Source organism: Cavia porcellus, unplaced genomic scaffold (assembly GCF_034190915.1).
Source record: "Cavia porcellus strain 051 isolate PalLab524CR breed Dunkin Hartley unplaced genomic scaffold, mCavPor4.1 scaffold_12, whole genome shotgun sequence".
Taxonomy (NCBI): domain Eukaryota; kingdom Metazoa; phylum Chordata; class Mammalia; order Rodentia; family Caviidae; genus Cavia; species Cavia porcellus.
Genome location: NW_026947495.1, coordinates 81,304,840 through 81,327,402, shown reverse-complemented (window position 1 = coordinate 81,327,402; position 22,563 = coordinate 81,304,840). Strand labels below are relative to the sequence as shown.

At 49.5% G+C, this 22,563-nt stretch overlaps 1 protein-coding gene across 12 annotated transcripts in view; it reads left to right on the top strand.

Annotated features, from left to right (window-relative positions):
* Positions 1-22,563, top strand: part of Ankrd44 (ankyrin repeat domain 44) — a 233,877-nt gene that overhangs the window by 78,185 nt on the left and 133,129 nt on the right. The window contains exon 1 of one of the 12 annotated variants that reach the window (XM_063259491.1): positions 11,830-12,110. The exons of the other annotated variants lie outside the window; for them this stretch is intronic. Within the exon in view, the coding sequence (XP_063115561.1) occupies positions 12,039-12,110 (72 nt within the window). The 5' untranslated portion in view covers positions 11,830-12,038. Of the gene's footprint in view, positions 1-11,829; positions 12,111-22,563 lie in introns of those variants that run through there. 12 annotated transcript variants of the gene reach the window in all.

Genomic DNA, 22,563 nt, shown 5'->3' with positions numbered 1-22,563 from the left:
GTGTGTGTCTGTTGGGGTGTTGAAGTGTTTCTTCCAAAAATAGAACATATTTTAAAAATCCACCCACGAGCGCTGCTTGTGGCTGCACTCAGAGGACCCGGAGTGACACTTTCGTGTGGTCTCGGAACCTTTCCCAGCACGCGTCCATCCTGCTGGGTCCCCTCCAACGCTCTGGGCTGAGGCTTCTGTTTGCTTTCTTCCCATACCGATAAGGACTTTGACATGGGGACGGAGACCCCAGGTGTTTGGTCACGGTACAGCTTGGTGTCCTCCGGCTGAGACCTGGTCAGAAACTGTCCACAGAAGTGCCTGCTAGCACGTGCAGTCACCCCACTCTGTCGAGTCCAGGCAGGCACGAAGGACTGGTGTGATCCAGACTCCTTAATTTTCAAAGAGTAAATACAGGAAATGTTTAAACTGTTAAATGGTGGTTCCAAAAAAAATTTTTTTTGAGCAGTGTTTGGGCTGAATGAAACAGCTCTGTGAGCTGCCTGGCTGCTCTTTTCCTCACTGTGAATGAGAAGAGTGGGTGCTGAGCAGTGGGGTTCAGCCTCATCTGCATTTGGGGTGTCATCGAGGCCTGGAACAGGGGTGTGTGGGCGGGGATTCCCAGGAGCGCCAGGCTTGTGCTCCCCCAGGTTGGCCATACTCTGGGGACCAGATGCTGGGGTGCCTTCACCATTCTGGGGGTGCTGCTCTGTCCCCCGCACAGGTGCCCAGCTGTACTGTCCACCCTGCCCCCCAGCGGGACCCCCAGCACCCTAGGGGTGGGGGGCTATGGCCCGACAGCTGTGCCTTGCACCCTGAAAGGAAGATTCAGGCACTCCGGGTGGCTCCAGCTGGGCTTCTAGCCCTTAGGACTCACGGAGAGGTCTGCCCACCATCAGTCCTTCGTGTCCAAGCAGGCACCACTGTGGAAAGCGGCTCTGCAGAGGGACAGATGCATCTGGCCTGTACTCGCTCTGAAGACAGCCAGCATGTCAGAGCTCTGGGTACACCCTGGAATTGAGCATCAGGACATGAGCATCATTTTGCCCTCAGGAGAGATTGTCACTAGCAGTGCAAAGATGTCACGGACTTGGAACCTGCCCAGCTGTGAGCCAAATTGGGCTCTGCTTCCTTGAAAAAAAAAAAGTACTCTGTAACTAGCTTGCAAAGGGGACATCAATGGTGTGGCTCTTTACTTGCATAATGCATTAAACTCAGGAGGGACGCCAAGTGTGAATAAGCAAGGTATGTGGCTGGTTGTTTGAAATTAAGTTGTAAGTTGTTGTCATTGAATTGGCAGGAGGAGTTGGGTCAGGAAACTTGACAGAGTGATCTGAACCTTTCGGTGAGTAAGCACTGGCCACTGAGCCCAGGGCTTCCCACTGAGCGGCCTCTCTGGCCCGGTCAGTGGTTATTTTGAGACAGGGCCTTGCTAAGTCACTATAAGTTGCCTGCACTGGGTTTGAACTTGGGATCCTCTTGCCTCAGCCTCACCGAGTACAATACGTACCACTATGCCCATCTCTCTATTTTTTTTTATGTATTATTAAGTTGTTTTTGCACTGCTGATATTATGCTTAAAAAATGGCAAAATCAAGTGATGCAAACACTCAGGCGACAGCCGTGGGACTGGCCTTCCGTGACTCTGCTCTCGTGGCTCTGCGTGGCTCTGAGTGCAGCCTGTTTTGCAGTGGCTTGACAGGTCACCCCTGTGACTGCTCCACTGGGGCCCCGTCTCTCAGCTGTCTCTGGAAGGGTTTGTCTCCTGAGTCCTGCCTCCGCTCAGGGAGTGGGGCAGCCCTCTTGGGTGGTGAAGACTGTGATGGGGGTGGATGGCACAGGGGAGGTGGTGTCACGACGGCGGGAACTTCTCCCTGTACTGTGCAAGCTGCACCATGCTATCATCGATGAGGATGAGAGGTTTATTAGTTTGGACCAGGGCGAAAATCAAATCAAGGTTTCCAGAGCTTCCTTTTACAATAAGAAGATACATCTAACCAGAGGAAATTTTAAGTTTTGTGGAAAGGTGATCACTCTTGTATTTTGGAACTGAACGGGGCAAAGATAAGCACTTTCCCAGATTATTCTTAAAGATCTGGCTGGTTGGGTGGCACACACTGGTGATCCCGGCACCTGGAAGCTGAGGCAGGAGGGTCACTGCAAGTTTGAGGCCAGCCTGAATTACACAGTGATATATACATATGGTTCAATTAGAAGGTGTAAGATACCGTTGTTCCCCCAGTGTTTACCAAGGACCCCTGCTGCAGCATAGATGACTATGTGTTACAACAGCAGGGGCCTTCCTGGTGGAGTTCTGTGGATGTGTTGTTATTGGAAGTTTGAAACTCAGACTTTTAAAGAAAAAGTCCTGACTGTCACACCACCGCCCTTCCGTAAGTGGGAGCCCACGTGGGAGGCCCTTCCTCGGGGCGCTCGCAGAGCTGTTGTGGAGTCAGCTCACCTGCCCGTGCTGTGGCTGTCCTGGTAGCCTGGGACAGTGTGGTTGTTTGCCAAGGTCATGGTCGGCACTAGGGTGCCTCCTCCTGGCCTCACGCCCCCGTCTGGGAACTCTTGGCTTTCCCGCCCCAGTGAGCTTTGGAGCTGGGTCCTGCCCAGCCCAGGCCATGTCCCGCTGTGGGTAAGCGACCTATACTGGGTCCAGCAGGATGCCACCGCCAGGGGGAAGAGGATGCCAGGCTTGCCTTGGGCAGAGTCTCAGGCTCCTCCCCAGCCTCAGCGCTGAGGAGGGCACAGTATGAAGCTTTCTGTAAGGCTGTGCACAGGGAGACGGGATGGCAGGCGTTTATCAGGTGGGACTAGATTTACTGCCTTTGACAGAAAATGGAGAGCAAGATTGTAGTGTTTACTAAAATACTGGTTTATTTAGTAGCATTTGATATTAAACAAGTTTGTTTCCTATGTACAGCGATCCAGACTAAGCTGTCCAGGACTAGTGTGACACTCTGGTGTCATAACGCCGTCTTCATCTTCTTTGGTGCTGCTGTCTCTGCATGGCTCTCCCTTCAAGGCCCAAAGTGGCCATTTGCGCTCCAGCTATCACATCAAATTCCAGTTAGTAGTAAGGAGGAAGGCAGAAGAAGGATGTACCCCTTTCTCTAAGGAGCCTTCTGCTAAGGGCACAGCTGCTTGTATATTGTCTAGAACTCTAGCTCATTGTCTCTCATTCTTGGGACAAAACAGCTGACACTCGAAGTGAAGAAGGAATGGTTTATTTAGTTTACAATTTGTGGAGGTTTCTGCCCATAATCAGCTGGCTCCAAGGCAGGGTGGCCTGGCCCTGGGGCAACACTTCAGGGCAGCAGCCAGCAAAAAGGAGCCTCTGTTCTTCCTTTTAGAGTATGCAGCCCCGCCAACCATGAGTGTAGCCTCACAGAATCTCTGTCCTCCTCTTGCACAGGATGAGGATGTTTGCAGAGTAAGGATCCTGGCTCCCTGCTGAGTCTCAGTTAAACTTCCCAAGTTGACACAGTGTACCAACCATAACACAGTATATCTTTGTATATAAATTTCTAATATGAGACCATCTGCTTGGCTTTTCTCTCAAGCAGGGGAACTAAAGGCAACTATGCCGCCGAGTCCTACCTGGTTTTCAGAATTGCCTTCTGACAAGATTCTAAATGCAGGGGGGCCTGTATCTGCTGTAACAAGACAGCCTGATGCCAGGTGCAGGCACAGAGTGGCTGCCCAGATATCTTGAGGACCTAATCGCTGTCTAAACTCGCATGAGAGGAGCACTTGCTAGCGGACAAAGTTTTATTTAGAAAAAGCTTCATATGTTTTGCAAATATAAATGTAGGTGTAACTGAAAATGTTATGGAAAACCCATGATTTTGAATGATGACACCTTAGTCCTTGGTTAAATGTGAATTTCTCCAGAAAGATCACACGATTTTCCAGGTTTTGTATTTTGCAGGTAGAAATCCATTTGGGACTATATTGTGGCTAGCTTGCTTTTTATTTATTTATTTTTGCTATGTCATTCCGGTTGGCCTTGAGCTCACTACGTGGCCCAGGTTGGCCTTGAACTCAAGGTGATCCTCTTGCCTCTGCATCCTAAATGCTAGGAGCACAGGTGTGCACCACCCTGCCCCGCCCAAATATCTTATTTTTAAAGATCAAGTTGTAATTTAATCATGTAACAATTTAAAAACAGATTGTTTATATGCAAATTAATAAATTTGATTACACACCGCCTCGTGTGGCCAAGCCTGGAACTTGGGTCACTGTGCTGGGTGACAGCGTGGCTGGGCAGGAGTGGGGTGCTGAGGGCCCGAGGGCTCACCAGCCTGCCACGCCTGTTCAGGCCCCGAGGATAATAATCTCTGCAACGGTAGCAACTAGAGTTTCTTACACACATTGTATTGGTCTTGATTTTTTAAACAGACTTCATTTTTAAAAAGCAGATTTAGGTTTATAGCAAAATTAAGCAGAAACTAGAAAGGGCTCCACGTACCACCTGCACCCACGCACATGCACCCCCCACCCCGTGGTCCGTTTGTACAGTCAGTGAGGGTTACACACCAGCCGTACTTTCCTGCAGGCTCTCCCTCACGGTGGACCTTCACAGACGTGTGACGTGTGTCGAGGGCCAGGCCGGGTACTCGATGGTGCTGAGCCCTCCCTGCCTCAGTGATTTATCTTTATTTACTGAGTCTTGACCCAAAACCCAACAGGCCTAGGAGGCTCTAGGTTGTCACTACCCTGGATCCTGACAGCTGGACACCCGTGTGTCACACGACTGCCTCTTACAGTTATTTTATTTTGTGAAAAAGATTTTATGACAAAATACGAGAACAGCAATAGTTAATGTACCAGGTATCATTATCTTCCGAAAGGATTCTCTCTTACAAAGAAACAGATGATAGCCTGAACTTTCTTTTCAGTGAACTAAGAGAAGCCAGTATTATGAATGCAGTGACGCAGCGTGTGTGTGTATGTGTGTGTGTGTGTGTGTGTGTGTTCAGGTATCTTTGAGACAGCGTCTCTGGGGTGAGAAACTGAAAGTGTAAGTGAAGAGCAAACCGTATAGTAGAAATTGTGAAATAGGAAGAAGTTGTTCGAATGGGAAGGGAAACGCGGGAGAGGGAAGGGAAAGAAAAAATGAGAAAAGAAAGAAAAAGTGGCAACAAAGCTTTTGTAAATAAGGAGGGGAAGCAGGGTTGAAGGAAATGCAGGGAGGTGGGAAAAAAGAAAATCAGTGTATATATCACGGGGGCGGGGGCTATGGCTCAGTGAGCACCTGCCTGGCAAGTGCAAGGTTGTGAGTTCAATTCTGGGTTCCCCAAACACACACACACACACACACACACACACACACACACACACACACCAGCAGAAGGAAACACGCTGTTTAAACTGCCGCAGATTTGGGCCAGCTCTGGGCACCGGCTCCTGCTGTTTTGTGTTGGTCAGAGGCTCCCGGAGAGGGGGCTCCTCCCTGACCAGGGTCCTCTGCACCCCAGAGGTCTGATCATGCAACATGCAGTGGAGAGGCCTGTTTGCTCTGAGGGAAGCAAATGTTTCTGTGTCCCATTGAGCTTGCAAGATTTCATTAAGAAGCTCCTCATTAGCCCTGATGAGGTAAACTGGCTGGCTGTTGTGAATATTTTAACTTCCTGCCTCCAAGCTGGCTCAGCCTTCCCCAGGTTACCCATGTCAGGCAGGGATCAGTCAGTGTCTGGGACCTGCCTGCCCAGTAGGCCGCTCATCTGCAGGTATCTCCGCCCATTCCTTTACCAGGGCTGTCCCAGAGCCCTGAACAGGGCTTTGACACTCGCAGTTTGCACAGTGAGTGCCGACCTTCGTCAGGACCAGAGAGCCACGCTCTGCTGCTCTTCCCGGCTCACCTCCAGACTGGCTCTCATGAACATGCCAGACTTTCCCGAAGATCAGGTCTCCCAGCGGATTTTAGATACACATAGTGTGACTGTGGTGTCCGTGGTCTGTGCAGTATGTGTGTACGTGCCTGTGTGTTTGGCAGCCTTTTATTTTGCAGTCTAGGCAGGATCAAAAGGGCTAAAGCCTTTGCCTAAAGCAGTTGCTGCAGGCAACTCAGCGGCTGTTAGCGCTGCTGGGGGCACCCGGAGTGACTCAGGCCGCTATGGCAAGATTTGCTCTAGGGAGAGTCCTTGCAACATCCGACAGTGTTTTTCGAGGGTGTTTGTCATACTCCAGAGCAGGTCTGGTGAGTGTTCAGAAGGGGGTGAAGGAGTCCTGTGGCCACATAAAATTGCAGTGAGCTCCCACTAATCTCCTCGGGCTTAGTGATGTACAGCTCATGTTGCCACACGGAAATTCCTGCACCAAGTGTGAGGAGGAGAGGCCAGGGGCCCTGGCTCCGGAGGACAGGGACATTTATGCAAACATGCCATGGACCAGTGGCCACAGACCTAGGCAGACCACCCGACCCCAAATACTCAGTTCCCGGCTTCCTCCGTCTCTGCTGCTCTGTAAGGCGGCTGCTGTTCTGACACTTGGAATAGCCCCCAACCTCTTTATTTCTTACAGTGAGGAACTCAGGTAACCCCACGGCAGCCCTCACCTCCAGGCTCTGACTCGGGAGGCTCCGGGGCCTGAGACCCTGCATTTTGGATGGAGGCACTCCTGCTGTGGGGGCCACACCCTGAGAATTGCTGGAAGGAAAGCAAAGGTTCTGGGGGTGGGAGTCACAGGCTCCCCTAGCCTGCTGCTGGATGGGGTGCAAATTAGTGCGCTCATTCATCACACATCCACGAGGCCGCCGGGTGCCACGGGTGGCAGTGAGCTCAGGCGCGGTCCTGGGTCCCTGCCTTCAGGTTGCAGTGCAGATGGTGGCGGGTAGGTCAAGGAGGTGGACAGTGGGTTCATCAAAAAGACCGCTGAGGTGGAGCCCACCCTGGCTGTGACTCGGACAGGGGCTCCGAGAGACCGTGAGGATGTGGGTGTGACACCGAAGCCCCAAGAAGACAGGAAGCTCCAGGCTGGACCGAGTCCCAAGCAGAGGCCCACAGGGAGAGTCGTGAGATATGGGGTGGAAGGTGGGGCAGCAGGAGCAGAGTGACAGAACCTGAGGCAGGGCCAGGCCATGCGGCCAAGCGCAGGGGTTGGGTCGCCCAGAGCAGAAGTTCTCTGGCCAGGGAAGCAGGGAAGCTGTGAGAGCAGAGGGCCATACTGGGGTCCGGGGACAGTGGCTGGTGGCCCTGGGGTCCCCACCCACAGGGTTTCCTCTGCCCGACACGGGGGCAGGGTGCTTCATGCTGCATCACTGAGGTGATGGATGGGATGAGAAAGGCAGGGAAATGGCATTGGGAAGAAGCCCCTGGGCTCCTGCTGAGCAGTGGAGGGGAGAAGAGGGGGGACAGGGGGAGGGGGGGGAACAGAAGTTAGGAAATGAGGTCACTGAGCACTACCGTGACAGCAGTCTGTAACAAGCCAGAGTGCTCTGTGCAATCTCAGGGTGGTCACCATCGCCGTGTAACAAACCACCCCAGAGTTAGGGGCATGAAACAGCCACTCCATTTCACCAGGGGTCGCCAGGGGTCACTTCTTGCTGTGCCAGTGCATCTGGGCTCGGCTGGGGAGCCCCATGGGCTGGGTGACTCCAGATGGGCAGGGTCTCTGGAGGTGTCCCCCCACGCCTGCCAGCCCCAGCGTCTGTGGGCGGCCACCCCAGGAGAGTGGCCCGCTGGCCTGCTGACTCCTCCAGGAAGCCTCCTTCCTATTCTGCTCCACAGAGCGCTGGGTAGGAAAAGCGGGGTGTAGCCGCTGTTCTGGGTTGCTTGACTCCCAGGGAAGAAGGACCTGGCAGGGGACGATCTGGAGACTTGGCCTGACATGAAGGAGAACCAGACATGAAGGAGAACGGGAGAGGGAAAATCCGGGTCCTATGGATCCTGGCGGAAATCCCCACAGCCGGGTGGGGTTGGCCCCGGGGGATGCAGCACAGAACAGCAGGCCTGGCTGTGGCCCTGCTGTCACCTGCTGTGACCTCAGCTTGGGCTGGGTCACAGGCCTTTCTGTGCCTCTGTTTCCCCATCTGTGCAGTGGGTTGTCATAGTTCCCACACATAATCTCCTGACTGCAGCAGACTCGGGGCAGTGTAGAGCCCAGGGTGGTGATTCTGTTCTATTCCAGGGTGTTCCTTTCCAGAGAGTTTAATTTCTGCCTGGGGTCAGCAAGCCTAGTGCCCCGGGCGTATTACTAGGTGACGCCCTCTGAAGCATTCCAGCTTTTGCTGGGTACCTCGGTTGTTTCAAGAGCTGCCGTGGTTGGGTGGTGTCTGTTCCCTCACTTCTGGGCAGGAAGCTTGGTCCCTGTGTGGTGGTGTTGCCACAGTGGGACCTTTTTGGGGTGTGGAGCCTGCTGAAAGGTGACACGGTCGGGGGTGCCAGCCTCTCCGATGGAATAGATTAGGTCACAGGCAGGTGAGGGCTGGGCCTGCCCGGAGGCCTGGACAGGTCAAGGCTTGGTGGCAGGGAAGCCAGAGTCCTGGGCCACCAGCAGCCCTGTGGCAGCAGGAGGTGCAGGAATCCTGAGGCAGGGCAAAGGCCTGTGGTCCCAGACCTGGAGGACCGCAAGGCCCTCGCCTCTTTTCCCCTCACTGAGAGCCAGTGTGGGGTGAGGGTGGGGGAGGGCTCTCTGCTGGGTTCATGCTCGACGTGCTCAAACCCATGGTGCAGCCCCTCCGGAGAACAGGTGCCTCAAGGGGCAGCCTTGACCTCAGGTGGCTGCCCACTGAGATCAGGAACAGATCAAGGGTCAGGGCTGAGGTCAGGCTCACCATGACGCACACAGGCAGCACGTCCTCATGAGGCAGCCCAGAGGAACACCAGCTTTTCACCTTTGTGAGCTCTGGGCCCCCGAGAGACACACCAATCACTGTGGGCAGGCAGGTGCTACAGCAGTGTGGAGCTGAATGACCATGTGCACAGCCCACCCGGGGCAGGTGGCAGTGGTGATGGCGTCCTGCCTGACTCTGGTGACACAGAGGAGGGGCTTCTCAGAGAAGGGCTTCCCCATCTTGTGGCTTCGCAGTAAATCATGCTTGGTCTGCTTTGTGCCGAGTCTGAGTCTCAGAGTGTCTCGTATCTGCATGGCCGCCTCCCTGGTGTTGCCTGGGGACAGCAGGAGACAGATGCCGGCTGCCCACATGGAAGGTGAAGGCATTGGGCAGGTCCACAGCAGGGGGAAGCGTAGATGCCCAGAAACACAGCCGTGTGAGACGCAGATCTCTGCAGGGGCAGGCAGGGCACGGAGTCCAATCATCTGGTCACGTTTAAGATGGGACGAGAGATTGCCTCAGGCAAGCATGTCATCGTGGGGCAACACTAGGGTGACCTGGGATTCCTGTTGACTTGGCGTTGTACCGGCAAAGTCACCAGGCACCAGAGCAGATATGGGCCCCGGGGTCAAGGCAGATGGTGGCTAACAGCGAAGGAGGCGACTGGGGTCCAGGACTGAGCACCTAGCACTCCCGTGACTGAGGGTGGGCGGGGAGGACGGTGATGGGGTGAGATCTGAGGGGTTCCCCAAGGACCGGAAGCCGAGGCTGGGCCTGCAGAGTGGGGCCTGGCCCTGTCCACCTCAGGGTGGCCCTGCACACCTTAGCTCCAGAGTGGCCAAGAGTCTTCACGAGCAAAGCCTCAGAGCACTGGGGAGGGAAGACAGCTCCCTGAAGTCCAGCTCTGTGCAGTGCTGGGTTTACATGGGGTGGCCCTGCAGGAGGAGGGTACAGCGCCCGTCCTCCAGGTGCCCAGGAAGTGTAGGCTCAGTGCCACCTCAGCCTCGTCTTAGTCTGTCACTGGGGCTGGTGGCCCTCCAGGAACACACGCCATGCTTTGGCTTTCTACATGCCATGGTATTGGTCAGGAAGGGGACAGATGACACACCTTGACTGGGGGCACAGACAGCACCCCTTGCTTCCCTGCCCAAGGACCAGTTGTGATCCGGAGGAGGCTTTCGGGGATGAGGGGCTTTTTGGGGTGGCCTAAGTATTCCGAGCGCAGTTTCTGCAGTCAGGAGCTGAAGGGTTTGCTGAGGGTGCTCTGGCTGGGGTGTGGGTAGCACAATGGTCAGACTCGGGTAGCACCCCCTGTGCGGGTCTAACAGGGTCCACTGCTGTGGCTGGGCAAGCCGCAGCAGGAACAGGATTCAGTCCTGATGTGTGGGACTCTAGATGGGTCCTGAGGAGCAGCAGAGGAAGCCAGCAAGGCCCAGTCTGGATCTGAGAGGCTTCACTCCCCGGTGGGCTGAGGCAGGACGGTTTGCAACAGGCAGGACCTACGAAGCACTGATGCGGTGCTGGCAAGTCCTGCACTGGCTGGCTTCGGTAGCATCAGCCGCTCTGCTCAAGGGCAGAGGCAGCTTATTCCCAGGAAAGCTGTTCCCCGGAAACTGTTCTGTGTCACCTTCTGAAAAGAATCAGGATCAGGCACAGAGGTGTTGCCAGAGCAGCCACTGGGTCCTATTTTCAGACTTCTAGTGAGTGTCTGCAAGGAAAGCATCCTCTTCTCATTTTTATGTTTATTTTTTAAAATTCTTTTTAATTGAGTCTATTGGTACCGTTTGGGTAAGAGTACTGATCACATTCATCACAGGGCATTGCATCTGTACATGGTAGTTTGATTCCTCTTTTTTCCCATTCCCCTCCCCTCCCTACACACCCTCTTCTCCTCCCTTAACTTCACCCCTTTCCCCTCCTCATTTACAAAGCTTTGTTTCCATTTTTCTCATGCTTTTCTTTTCCCTTCCTATCCGCCTCCCCCTTCCCTGCTCGCCTTTCTTTTAAACAACTTCTTCCCGTTTCCCAGTATCTATTGTGCATTTGGATCCTTATTTACACTTTCAATTTCTCAGACCAGAGAGACAATGGGACAGATTAGAAGATGCAGAAACAACTCCAAGCACATTCAGCCACCTGATCTTTGACAAAGAGGTCAAACACCTTCACTGGAAGAAAGACAGCGTCTGTTACAAGTGATGCCAGAAAAGCTGGCTTTCCTCATGCCAGAGACTAAAACCAGACCCGTGTCTCTCACCATGCACTAACGTCAAAACGGATCAAAGACCTAAATATTAAAACAGAAACACTAAATCTGTGGGAGAGAGAGCAGGGAATGACTCTTGAAGACCTAGGTGCAGGCGGAGACTTCACTTTGCCCACCTGTGTTAGTCCAGGCCTGCTGTGCGTGGCGTTCACACTCCTCGCGTGGCGTGGGTGCGTCTACTGCACACCCCTGCGCCCTCTCCTCTTCCTCTCGCCCCTCCTCTTCCTCTGCACCTCCTTGAGGAAGGTCTGTCTCCCTCCTTCCTGTTATCTACCCTTTATTTTTCTCTTCATTTTATATTTGGGTTTCGCATGTAAGAGAACCTGTGTGATATTTAAGCTTCTGTGTCTGATTTATTTCACTTAGCAAGAGGGATCCAGTTTCCTACAAATGACTCAAGTTTGCCCTTCTTCATGGCAGGGTAGAACTCCACAGTGTGTAAACGCCACATCTCTTTTATTTGTGCATCTAATGATAGGCATGCAGGCTGCGCCCAGGATTTAGCTGCTGAGCTATGCTGCTATAAACACCCAGGTGTGCTGGAGAGCATTGAAGCTGAGTACACGTGCAGGGCTGTGGCATGGCCCGGGCATGGCTGAACTGAGGAGACACCTCAGAGGGCAAGACAGGCCACAGCTGAGGCCACCTGGAGACTTTCTGGATGGTTTTCCTTAATTAGCATCGTCTGTTGCTCTGAGGGGTCTTTGAACCCCACCACGGTCCTGCTCAGGTTTTCTCCATTGTCCACTCAGCTCCTTGCTTGTTCTGATTAAATACGGGCTGTCCAGGCTCAGTCGGCCGGCCAGCCAGCAGACTTATGAACTCTGCCAAGGATTTCACTCCTCCTGCAGCCCTAAAGTCCGTGCCACTTGTCTCATTCACTTGAGCCTTTGCCATGCACCCATTTGGGGGGTTGAGGGTCTAGGCACAGACCTCAACAGCCTGGCACCCGAACAGGGACTTGACAGTAGAGACGTCGGTCGTGGAGGGTGACTTACCTTCACTATGTTCCTGGGGCAGCCCCGATGCGCATCTGTTTCACCTTACCTCATTTTCTTTGGAAAATCCCTTCATCAGGTAAGTCCTGGGGAATTCTCTGTCTGAAGTGTGGCAGAAATACAGAGTGGAACTTCTTTTCCTTCTTAGGCAGGGGGCCATGTCACCTCTGAGAATAGTGTGGTGCAACTCTTGTTGGAAACTCATGTTCAGTGCCCTTGGTATGCCGAGGGGGGGTCCACTCATTGTGGAGGACTGGGACAGGACAGGCAGCCTGCTGCCTAGGAGCCTCGAGCTCCTAGCTCTGTCTTGCACACCTGGTATTTTTGCTGGTATGCTGTGATAACGTTGGCAGGCAGGCAGATGGAGTACCGGCCTGGCCGGCGTCTTGGTTTTCCTGGGGATGCCGCTCCTGCTGCTTCTACACCTCCCCTAATGCTTCTCCCCTAACCTCATTCTGCTGCCACTGCAAGACACAAGCCCTGTAAACCTCTGGGCAACTTCTCACCAGTTCTAGCTCCCAGGCAAAAGCCGGCCCAAGGGGCTAAACAACACGGGGAATTAATTGCTTGTCCTTTTGCGTCAACAAGGACAACAGTCCAGCTTTGAAAGTTTGCATGCTGAGCATACTGGAGTATTGTTGCTTCACCTGTGGCCTCATCGTAGCCCGTTCAGCTAAGTGTTTCTGAATCTGTAGCTCAGCTAATTGTCTTGCCTTATGTCTAAAGTTCATGATGTTACTCATGGAAATCAAGGATTTGGCTCCACTGTGGTGGCTCCTGCTACTCCCCTGGGAGATGAACATCCAAGCCTCTCTTTAGCCTCTGACGACCTTTGCTTTTCAGGTTTTAGCTCCTCTATTTGATGCTTCATGGGGTCACACAGATCCTGCTGATGTGATCTCTGACTCTCCTCCTCTACAGCAGGCCCTTCAGAGCACTGCTCACACACACCGCAGCTGTGGTGCACCGAGTCCTGAAGGGCTGCCCTCTCTCCTTGCTCATTTTTTTTGGGGGGGGGAGGTTACCAGGGATCGAACTCCGGATCTTGAGCTTGCAAGGCAGGCGCTTATGCTGCTGAGCTAAATCCCCAGCTCCTTGCTCATTTTTCATTCAGCCCCTTTGCCCGCGGGGGCTCCTGTGGCCAGTTGCCTTCCAGAGCAGCAAGATGTTTATTGTTAAATGGTTACACTTACCCCACTCACCTGACGGTTAAATGAAAAACTGCTTGCTTATGCTGGCTGAGCGGCAGCCTTTCTGCTGACCCTTGGTGTACAAGTCCCTTTATTTTCTTTTTGCCTGCAGAGCCCTGCAGTCCTTTCCAAGATCTTTTATACAAGATCTCTGCTAATTGGCCTATACCAAATTTGACTGGTCAATTTATAGTTGCAAATTCTAAATTTGTAAGAAGTTATTGTAATTTGGTTTGGTTAAGGATATGTTGAGTGCACTCTGATTTTGTGAGGTGTTTGCAGTCTGTCTGTGTATTGGTTGTTTGTGCAATCTGTTTTGTAAGTGGTTGCTGGGAGTTGCTGAGCTAGTGATGGTTCACATATGTGGAGCAAAAGCAAAAATGCCCATACAAGAGTGTCCAAGTGGCACGGAAGACCTGGAAAATGCCCTGAAAGCACAGGCTGTAGGAGGTGAGCTGGGTTAGCAAAGGCGTGGTATGAGTGTATAAACAGCCCCTGGAGACCTTGGAAAGTTCTCACGGACCCCAAGCGGCTGTGTGCTTGTTTCTGTGTTTGTTAGGATCTGTACAGATCATCTGTCTACGTTTGTCCATCTTTCTGCTCTGTGAACAGCTGTTCCTTTTATTTTGAACTCAATAATTTTTCTCTTTTTTCCATTTTTGTGTTTGATCAAAAATTCATTGGGTTGTGTATTTACAAAGCATGCTTTTATCTTGGTTGCTGGGTGGTCCAAATGACATGAAGATTGGGTATATAAGTGTAATATGTTATTTATTATGAACTTGAAAGTCTCATTATTTACAAAAGGAAAATAATATTGGGATAACAAAATCCCCTGGGGTTGAGGTTATTGGACAGGACTCTGATAAGAAAGCAGCTACCTGGTAACATTTTAAACTCCAATAATCTCCATGGCCTTGTAAGAGATAGTTCCAACTAAAAGTTGTAAAATATATTATTATCACATATTCACATTGGTTGTTTCCAAAAGAGATAATGCAATGTTTTTGGTTTGAAAATGCCTGTGCAAAGATTTTGTATGGCTATGACAGTTGACTGCTATCAACTTTGTGATGTATTGGATGTATTCATGCTCTGGATGCATAGGTCTCCCAGGTTGTAAACCAGGAATTACTTAGGGTAATAGACTTCTGTTTCATGTCCAGACCTCTGCCCGTATCAAAGACTTGTGAGATTCACATTCCGCTAAAGGTAATAGGTTGGATAGGAACTTCTTGTGTATTAAATAAGGGTTATTAGCCTAAAAAGGATATTTTATGTCAGAACGGAAATTCAGATTATTGTAAGAATGCCATGATTGTCATGATACAATAATCTTTCCAGGTTTAATTATCAATTTACCATATGTAACTGTTAGTACTATAGGTATTCAAATATTAAAATGTCCACGGACAGTAGAAAATAGGTTTCATGTAATGTTCTAAGAGCTTCGTGCTTATAAAAGATAGTAATGTTAAGCTTACTGCCTCTAATATTCTGTATTGTTATCAGTCTTTTCTGGATGTTCAACAGCTGAGGTTCAGAGACCAAAACAGTAGAGAGATGGATGGGCTAAAAGGATAGCCAGTATTTTGGCCCCATCCCTTCAAGGTCAGTGGGGATCCAGAACATAAAAGAACCTCTTGATGCATCATCTTAGGATACTCAGTGAGTCCTTGGTCTTCCGATCAAGAAGATAATGAGACCACAGAGGAAAGTGACCTTCAATGTAAGGTGTGCCTAAGGAGAGTCACCAGGAGAAACTCTCCCAAGCTTTCACAGAAAGCAAGCTGGTCAAGCAGTGGCTGTGACTCATCCAGATGGCTGACACTGACAGAAGAGCCAGCAGGTGCTGTGCGTGGCTCTAGGATAACTCCCGAGGAGCCCTAACTGACCTTGATAGGAAGTAGGAAACGGATTGTATTTAACGCAGGTCTCACCTTAGCTTGGTCTTGAACCTCCTGCAGAAAAGGGTGCCCATGCAAAATGTTGGCTGTAGGAGAAGCTCAGATCACTAACATCCTTTGACAGTTGCTGGCTATGCTGGCAACAGACTACTATCACGAATTTATGGACTATGTAGAGTGTAAATTGTGGGAGTTCTTGTAACACAGCTCCTCCAGCTTCAGCAGGCCACCCATCCCGTGTATCAACAGAACAAAAAAAGAGGGATATGTTGAGAGTGTTTAAGCTGAATATACCTGCAGGGCTGTGGCATGGCCTGAACATGATTGAACTGAAAACGAGACACCTTAGGGGCAAGACAGGCCATAGCCAAACCACCTAGAGACTTTCTGGATACTTTTCTTTAATTAGCATCGTCTGTTGCTCTGAGGAGTCCTTGAACCCCGTCCACGGTCCTGCTCAGGTTTCCTCCATTGTCCACTCAGCTCCTTGCTTGTTCTGATTAAATATGGGCTGGCCAGGCTCAGTCGGCCGGCCAGCTAGCAGAGTTAGGAGCTCTGCGGAGGATCTCACTCCTCCCGCAGCCCTAAAGACCACGCTGCGTGTCTCACTCCTTTGAGCCTTCACCTTGCACCCATTTGGGGGACTGGGGGTCTAGGCACAGACCCCAGCAGGTGGGCATGGATGTAGCATGATGTCTTTAATTCTTTCAGGAAGATACCTAGAAGGGGACAGCTGGGCCAAATGAGATTTCTAGTTTTAGTTTTCTGAGGAATCTCCACACTGATTTGCACAGTGGCTGTGCCAGTTCACACACCCCACGCCCCACAACCTCGCTAGTGCTCATTATTTGATTTCTCAGTGATGGCCATTCTTTCTGGGGCAAGACAATCTCAGTGTGGTTCTAATTTGTACTTCTGTGATGGCCAGTGATGTTGAGCATCTCTTTGTGTATTTATTGGCTATGTTTATTTTACAGAAAAGGAAAATAACTCTCAGAGAGATTGATTTGTTGGTTCAAAATCATGTGGCTCCTGAGGGGAAGAGGAGGGTTTGCAGTCAGGTCATTCTGACTTGAGTTGCCTTCATTCCTCCAGTGTGTGTGTGTGTGTGTGTGTGTGTGTGTGTGTATGTGTTCACATGCACGTGCCTGTCTCCTATCCTGTTGGTCACTGGAAGGACAGGAAGGATGGTGTAGGACCCAGGACCTCCGAAGAGGGGCTCTTCTGCCAGGGGTTTTCACGAGCTGGAAGGACCCTGTGATGGCGCTGAGGTGCCGCAGAGCACAGGAGAGCTAGAGCACCCAGGTCACCAGGTGCTCTGGAGGTGACTCCCTCTCTGAGTCAGCCTTGCTTCGTGTCCTGGAAGGGAGGGTGCAGTACTTACCTGATGAGCCCCCTGCATTTTTTTAGCAGCTGACACGCTGTACAGAACAGTGCTTTGGCTCCGTTGTGAAGCATTAAACGGATTCTAGTTCCACCTGTTTGGTGACGATCGTAAATTTTTGCAGTTTGCAGAGGAGTGAGCACTTTCACATATCAATGGCTTAAAATCTACGAGATAACAGAGGCTTTGGACAGGAAATAAGGTCCAGTGCTTTGCTATCGGTAAAACTCTTTTGTTACTCATTGTAGTAGGGAGGTCTTGCTTACAAAAGGAGTTTAATTTTCTTGCTTCTGAACTGCAGATCTTAAAGAAGAAAGCCAGGAAAACCCAAAGTTTACCCAGAGGTGATCATCAGTAAAGCCTTGGTGTTTCGGGCCACCCTGGATCGCAGGTCCAGATAGCCATGCTAGTGATTTTATCATCAGTATTACATATTAACTCTGTCTCCAGAACACCCCAGTGGAGGTGAGGAAAACTCAGAGCTCCCGATCAAACATTTCAGTTAGAGTAATTTCCCACAGGCTATGGAAACTTTCTATAAGCTTTTGCCTTTGAGATCGAGAACCAGTCACTAAGTTCCTGTCGTGTCCCAAGGAGGAGACCACTGTGCATGTTGTCTGCTCTCTGTGACATCCCCTTTCTGGCTGCTTGGTGGCATGTGACACCGCTGTGTGTCAGCTGGTGCCTTTGACCTAGCCTCAGTCAAGACAGCAAGATTTCCCAGGCTCCCCAAAGGTGGGGACCCCAAGCGCTGGTGAGTCCTCAGCACCAAGCACAGTGCCTGACATGCGTGGCCCGGAGCTGATAATTCGGCGACTACGTGAAGGAAAGTTCCTTATTGGCATTCACAGCTGCGTGGCTTGGACCAACCATTTACACCCCGATGCCTCCAGAGCCTTTCTGGTTCAAATCTGTACACCTCTAGGGGCTTCTCTTGGGTTTTAGATTCTGACACCACGTGGCCACTTACCTGACAAATCTTCACCCTCCTTAGCTCCTTTTGTGTGTGAAAACCTACCCCTTCCTTTTCCTCACCCTCCCTTCCGATAGACGTGCTGAGTGAGAGGACGGTGACCCTGCCTGGAGTCCTGCTGAAGCTCTGCTTCGTGCCTCCCTGTCAGTGCACGGTGTCAGGAGTGTTTCCAGTCTGTGGCTTCCTGAGTCCACTTAGCTGCAAGATGGTCCTACCACGTGCACAAGCACTAGGGTTTCTTTGTGAAAGCCCGTGTGACAGATGTGTTGTCTCTAAAGACCCTTCTTCCCCGTGGGCTTGGGGTGCCGCACAGGGTGACTGTGAGCTTGCTTAGCTCTCCGGCAGCACAGAGAGCCGGACACCGCTTTGGTTTGCGTCGGAGGATCCTGATGTTGGCTTTTGCAGCAGGAAGACACGTTTCCCTGGCAACAAAGCAGGGTGCCCCGGCCACTGGTCTTTTCCACTGGCTCTTGAGGAATGGCCCTGGCCACGTGCTAACAGGGCCTGTGACAGGCAGAGGCTGCTCCAGGAGGGCACCATGGTAAAATCCTGAGGGCCTCACGGTAATCCAGAGCGAATGCTGCAGGTACCCACACCTCAGGCACGGGGCAGGCGCCTTCCTGTTTATACTTAATCTTTGAGATTTACTTTCTGTGCCCTTATTCAATATGCATTTTTCAAAGATTTCATTTAGGAATCAAAAACCTTCTAGGGGGTTTTGAAGAGAAGTCATGCTGGCGGCTGCTTTTCAAGCCTGTGGACTTAGCAGCCTGTCCCTTTTTGGAGAAAGGTCACTTTTACATCTATACCTCAGCAGGACATCATACAAGGTGCCTCTAGATCAATCCATTATAGGTTGCTTAGGTTTTGCCATTTCCTTTCTCCTGTTAATGGAATGTACCCAGGTTTTTGTCTCTTTGAGACAAGGTCTCACTGTGCAGTTCAGGCTGGCCTTGAACTCACAACTCCTGCCTCAGCCTCCCTAAAATATGGCCTGCCTTACATTGCATAAAAGAGACTATGTTGTACTTGCCAGCTTATGTATTTTTTAAAGCAGCTTTATAAACGTAGTCAACATACAGTAAACATATTTATAGAGCATAGTTGCCGTTTGCACATCTTGAAACCATCGTGAGGATGGCGACACTGAGCACGTCCGCATGCCCATGTCCCTGTGTGAGCCTGGGAGAGAACACGGATCTTATTTTTTCCTTTGGTTACCGGGCCTGGAACTCCGGCAGGCACTGTGGCTGCGCTGTGTCCCCAGCCCTCCTCATGCCCGTTCCAAGTCCCTGCTTCCCTCTGTCTCCTTCCTGGCCCCTTCCTGTCTCTGTGGCTTCCTACAGTAGTTTGTGTATGTAAACTGAGTCACACAGCATGCAGCCTTTGTTTGCCTGGCTTCCTTGGGTCAGCACAGTTATTCTGAGTGTCTGTGTGGAGGTCAGTAGTTCACCCTTGGAGTCGACCCATTCCACTGAAGGACTACAGATTGTCCACCCTCCTTTTGTTGGTGCAAATTCAGATTGCTTCTGGTTTTTGGCTTCTACCAATAAAGCAGCTATGAACAAGCACACACAGGTCTTCATTTGGGCATGTGCTTCCCTTCCTCTGGGGTAAAGACCCAAGGCTAGAATACCTGGAGTCTACTTAACTTATAAATTGTCAAACTGTTTTCTAAAGTGGTCATACCACTCTCCATTCCCAGGGGACGGTCCAGCTCCTCTGCATCCTCACCAATGCTGGTGTCATTTTGTTTAAGTGATTTTGGTGAATACAGATGTGGCTTTAATTTACCTTTATCTAATGACTAAGGCTATCAGTATTGCTTTATATTCTTATTTTCTATCTATGTATCTTTTTTTTAAATTTTAAAGAAAAAAAACAAAACAGTATAAGGCTACAAATAATACAGAATTTCAAAAAAAATAAACAGTAAGAAATCACTAGCTAATAGATTACATATTGTCATCTTAGAAATAGTTGTTCAGGTTACAAAATTAAAGCATACAAAGTGGACATTCAAACAGTGAGACTGCAAACAGTTGTGTTCAATGATCCAACAAAAACTTAGTAATATGGTCATCTATCTTACACACCTAAACACACTTGCAGTTGTACCCTTTAGAACACTTTCTTTTCCTCTCTTTTTTACAACAACAATTACACATTTTGGGTTTTATTACTCCCACAGTTCTTATTACTTTTTTTTTGGAAGAGAATAAAACCAAATAGGGCAAAACAAAGCAGAGTCAGTCAAAACAAAGGATAGACATAGTACATGATGTAAAAACAGAATACAAGGTAATCAACAATGGTTACCATAATGGCACTTGCTACCTTTAAAAAGAATTGCCTATATCATCAGATATAATAAAATTGAACAAAACAGTACAGAACAAAACCATAAAATCTAAACATTGAAGACATTACAGGATTTCAAAAGAAGATAATACTCAAACCAGAATGGGCATCATAGTGAATCTTATTGGCTTCAAAGTAGTTGCCTATACCCTCAAACTTGATACTATCAAACAAAACAGAATAAAGTCAGTCAGAACAAGATGGTCAGAGCAACAGAGGGCTTCAAATCAAGTTAATAGGAAATCAAAAAAGTTACTAAAATATCCTGTTAATTTAAAAAAAATTTTTCCCTTAATTAAAAAAATAATAAAAAAAATATTTTTAAAAAGGAGAGAAATTGAGATAAAAGAGAACATAACAACATAACAATTCAGGTCAGAACAGAACAATTTAAGCAACATAGTGTTTTACCACAAGATAACCAACTTAATAGTAGTTACCATAGTGTCTCTTTCCTTGAAATATTTGAGTATGACTTCGTATACTATAGTATCAACCATATCAAGACAATGTGAAACCATTCAAGAGGATGAAAGTATTACAGGATATTTAGGACCAGCTAACAGAAAATGAACAATGGTTTCTATTTTATCTCTTTGCCTATAAAAATTTTTGTTTATACTATCACATATAATAAATTCCAATAAGATACAACATGATAATTGGAATGGTTTTATTCTGGGCTGTTTGATTTTATTGTCTGTGATGATATGAACAGCTATTTGGAAGAAAACAAGACATCATAATTAGCTAGTGCTGATTTAATGTCATCTTGTTTTGAAGTCCCATCAAACTGTTGTTCTTCTGTCTCCACTGGTTTTATCATGTTGTATCTTACTGGATTTTGCTATCTATGTATCTTTGATGAAAGATCTGTTCAGTCTTTGGCCTAATTTTACTCGGATTGGTAGCCTTCATATTTCTGATCTCAAGTGGGTTTATGTTTTACAGTGAAGTGCTTTATCCAGAATATGCTTTACATTTTCTCCCAGTTGATAGCTTGTCTTCGTTCTCGTGCTGTATTTCAAAGAGTTGTTAAGGTTGATGAAATGTAGTTTTTTGATTTGTTTTATGGATTGTGATTTTGTGTCATGTGTAAGGAATCTTTGCTTAGCCCAAGGTCTAAGGACTTTCTTTATATCCTTTAGACCTTGTATAATTTTAAGTTTTCCATTTAGTTCTAGGACTCATTTAGTTCTAGTATTGATTTAGATATAATTTTTTTCTAGGGTGTAAGGAATGGATCAAAGTTCCTCCTGCTCCCTCTCTTCTTTCTTTCCCCCTTCCCCTCCCCCCACCCCTCCCCTCCCCCTCTCCCCTCCCCCACTCCTCCCCTCCCCCACTCCTCCCCTCCCCTCCCCTCCCCCCCCTGGATATATCTGCCTTTTTAGCACCTCTTGCCGTGAGGCCCACCTCTCACCAGTGCGCTGTCTGCACCAATCCCATACTGCCCCGGTCACTGCAGCTTTTTAAAACAAGTCTTAAAATCAGGTAGTGTCAGTTCTCTGCCTTTATTCTTCTGTCTGCTTACACATTTCACATACAAGAATCTTGACCTTGGCTCTGCAGTGTTAGGGCAGAGTGTTGGTCACAATGAGGAGTCCCTTTCGTGCAGCTCTTCACGGCCTCAGTGGGAGCATGGGGTGCAGTCACAGCTGGTTTTGGACCCAGTTCTTGTGCCAGCCTGGTGACAGGTACTTTTCCTGTTACTCGACATCCTGTCATCTCAGTCTCCAGCTCTTCCACAGTGAAAGGAGATGATCAGATTTCCCTCCCAGTACTGCTCAAACCCCGAAATTTAAACATACTAAACCTCAGACATAATTCTTATACCTTATTTTGTTGTTTAAAATTAGCACAATACATTTATCCAGTGTTTACTTATATAAGGCATATAAAGTCAAAACGGCGTTCTTTCGTCTTCTCCGTCTGCATTTAACATTGTTTTGTGTGGCTCCTGTTGAGCGCGGAGTCAGGTGTAGCTGTGAGATGTGGATGTGTAACGTGGACGTTTTTGGACGTGGAGAGACCACTGCTGCTCTCACGTTCAGTGCATTCAGATCCGTGCGCTGAGACACCACGCAGTGACGGCTGGACACAGCTGTGTGACAGGGGACAGGTGTGCGGCTGGCGTTTGTATCTTTGAGGCACAGAGGACCCAGCCAAGGACATTCCCTCCATGTGGTGGAGGATGCATGGAGCATCAACAAGGACCGTGAACCTCAGCTCTTCTCTTTGGAGGCTCCTAGAAGGCGCTGGCTGATCCCACCTGGGTCTGGGTGACGTCGTCACTTGTGCTTCCATTGAAAGTTGAATGACACATTGCTCCACGAATCACAAGAAAAAAATCTAGTGATTGAACTTAACCATGAGTAAAGTTTTGCAAGACACACCAGGCCAGGCAAAGAGAAATAAGGCCCACAGCACCAAATACTGGCAAAGGTGCTGGGAAAAGAAAATGGTATTTGCCTAGTGAAAGTGTGAGTGAGGAAAACCACTGCTGGAGGGTACTTGCAATTCCTACGACTCTGGAATTGTGTGGCTTACAATCGGCACTGCCTCTTTCGTATCTGTTCTGGAGAAATTCTCACACACAGGCACAGGGCGACATGCACAAAGGTGCGTACTGCAGCTCCATTTGTAGGAGAACCGAAAGCAGCCTACCTCTTCCTCCCTGTGACACACACGCACCACCCCTGCAGACTCGTCAGGTTATT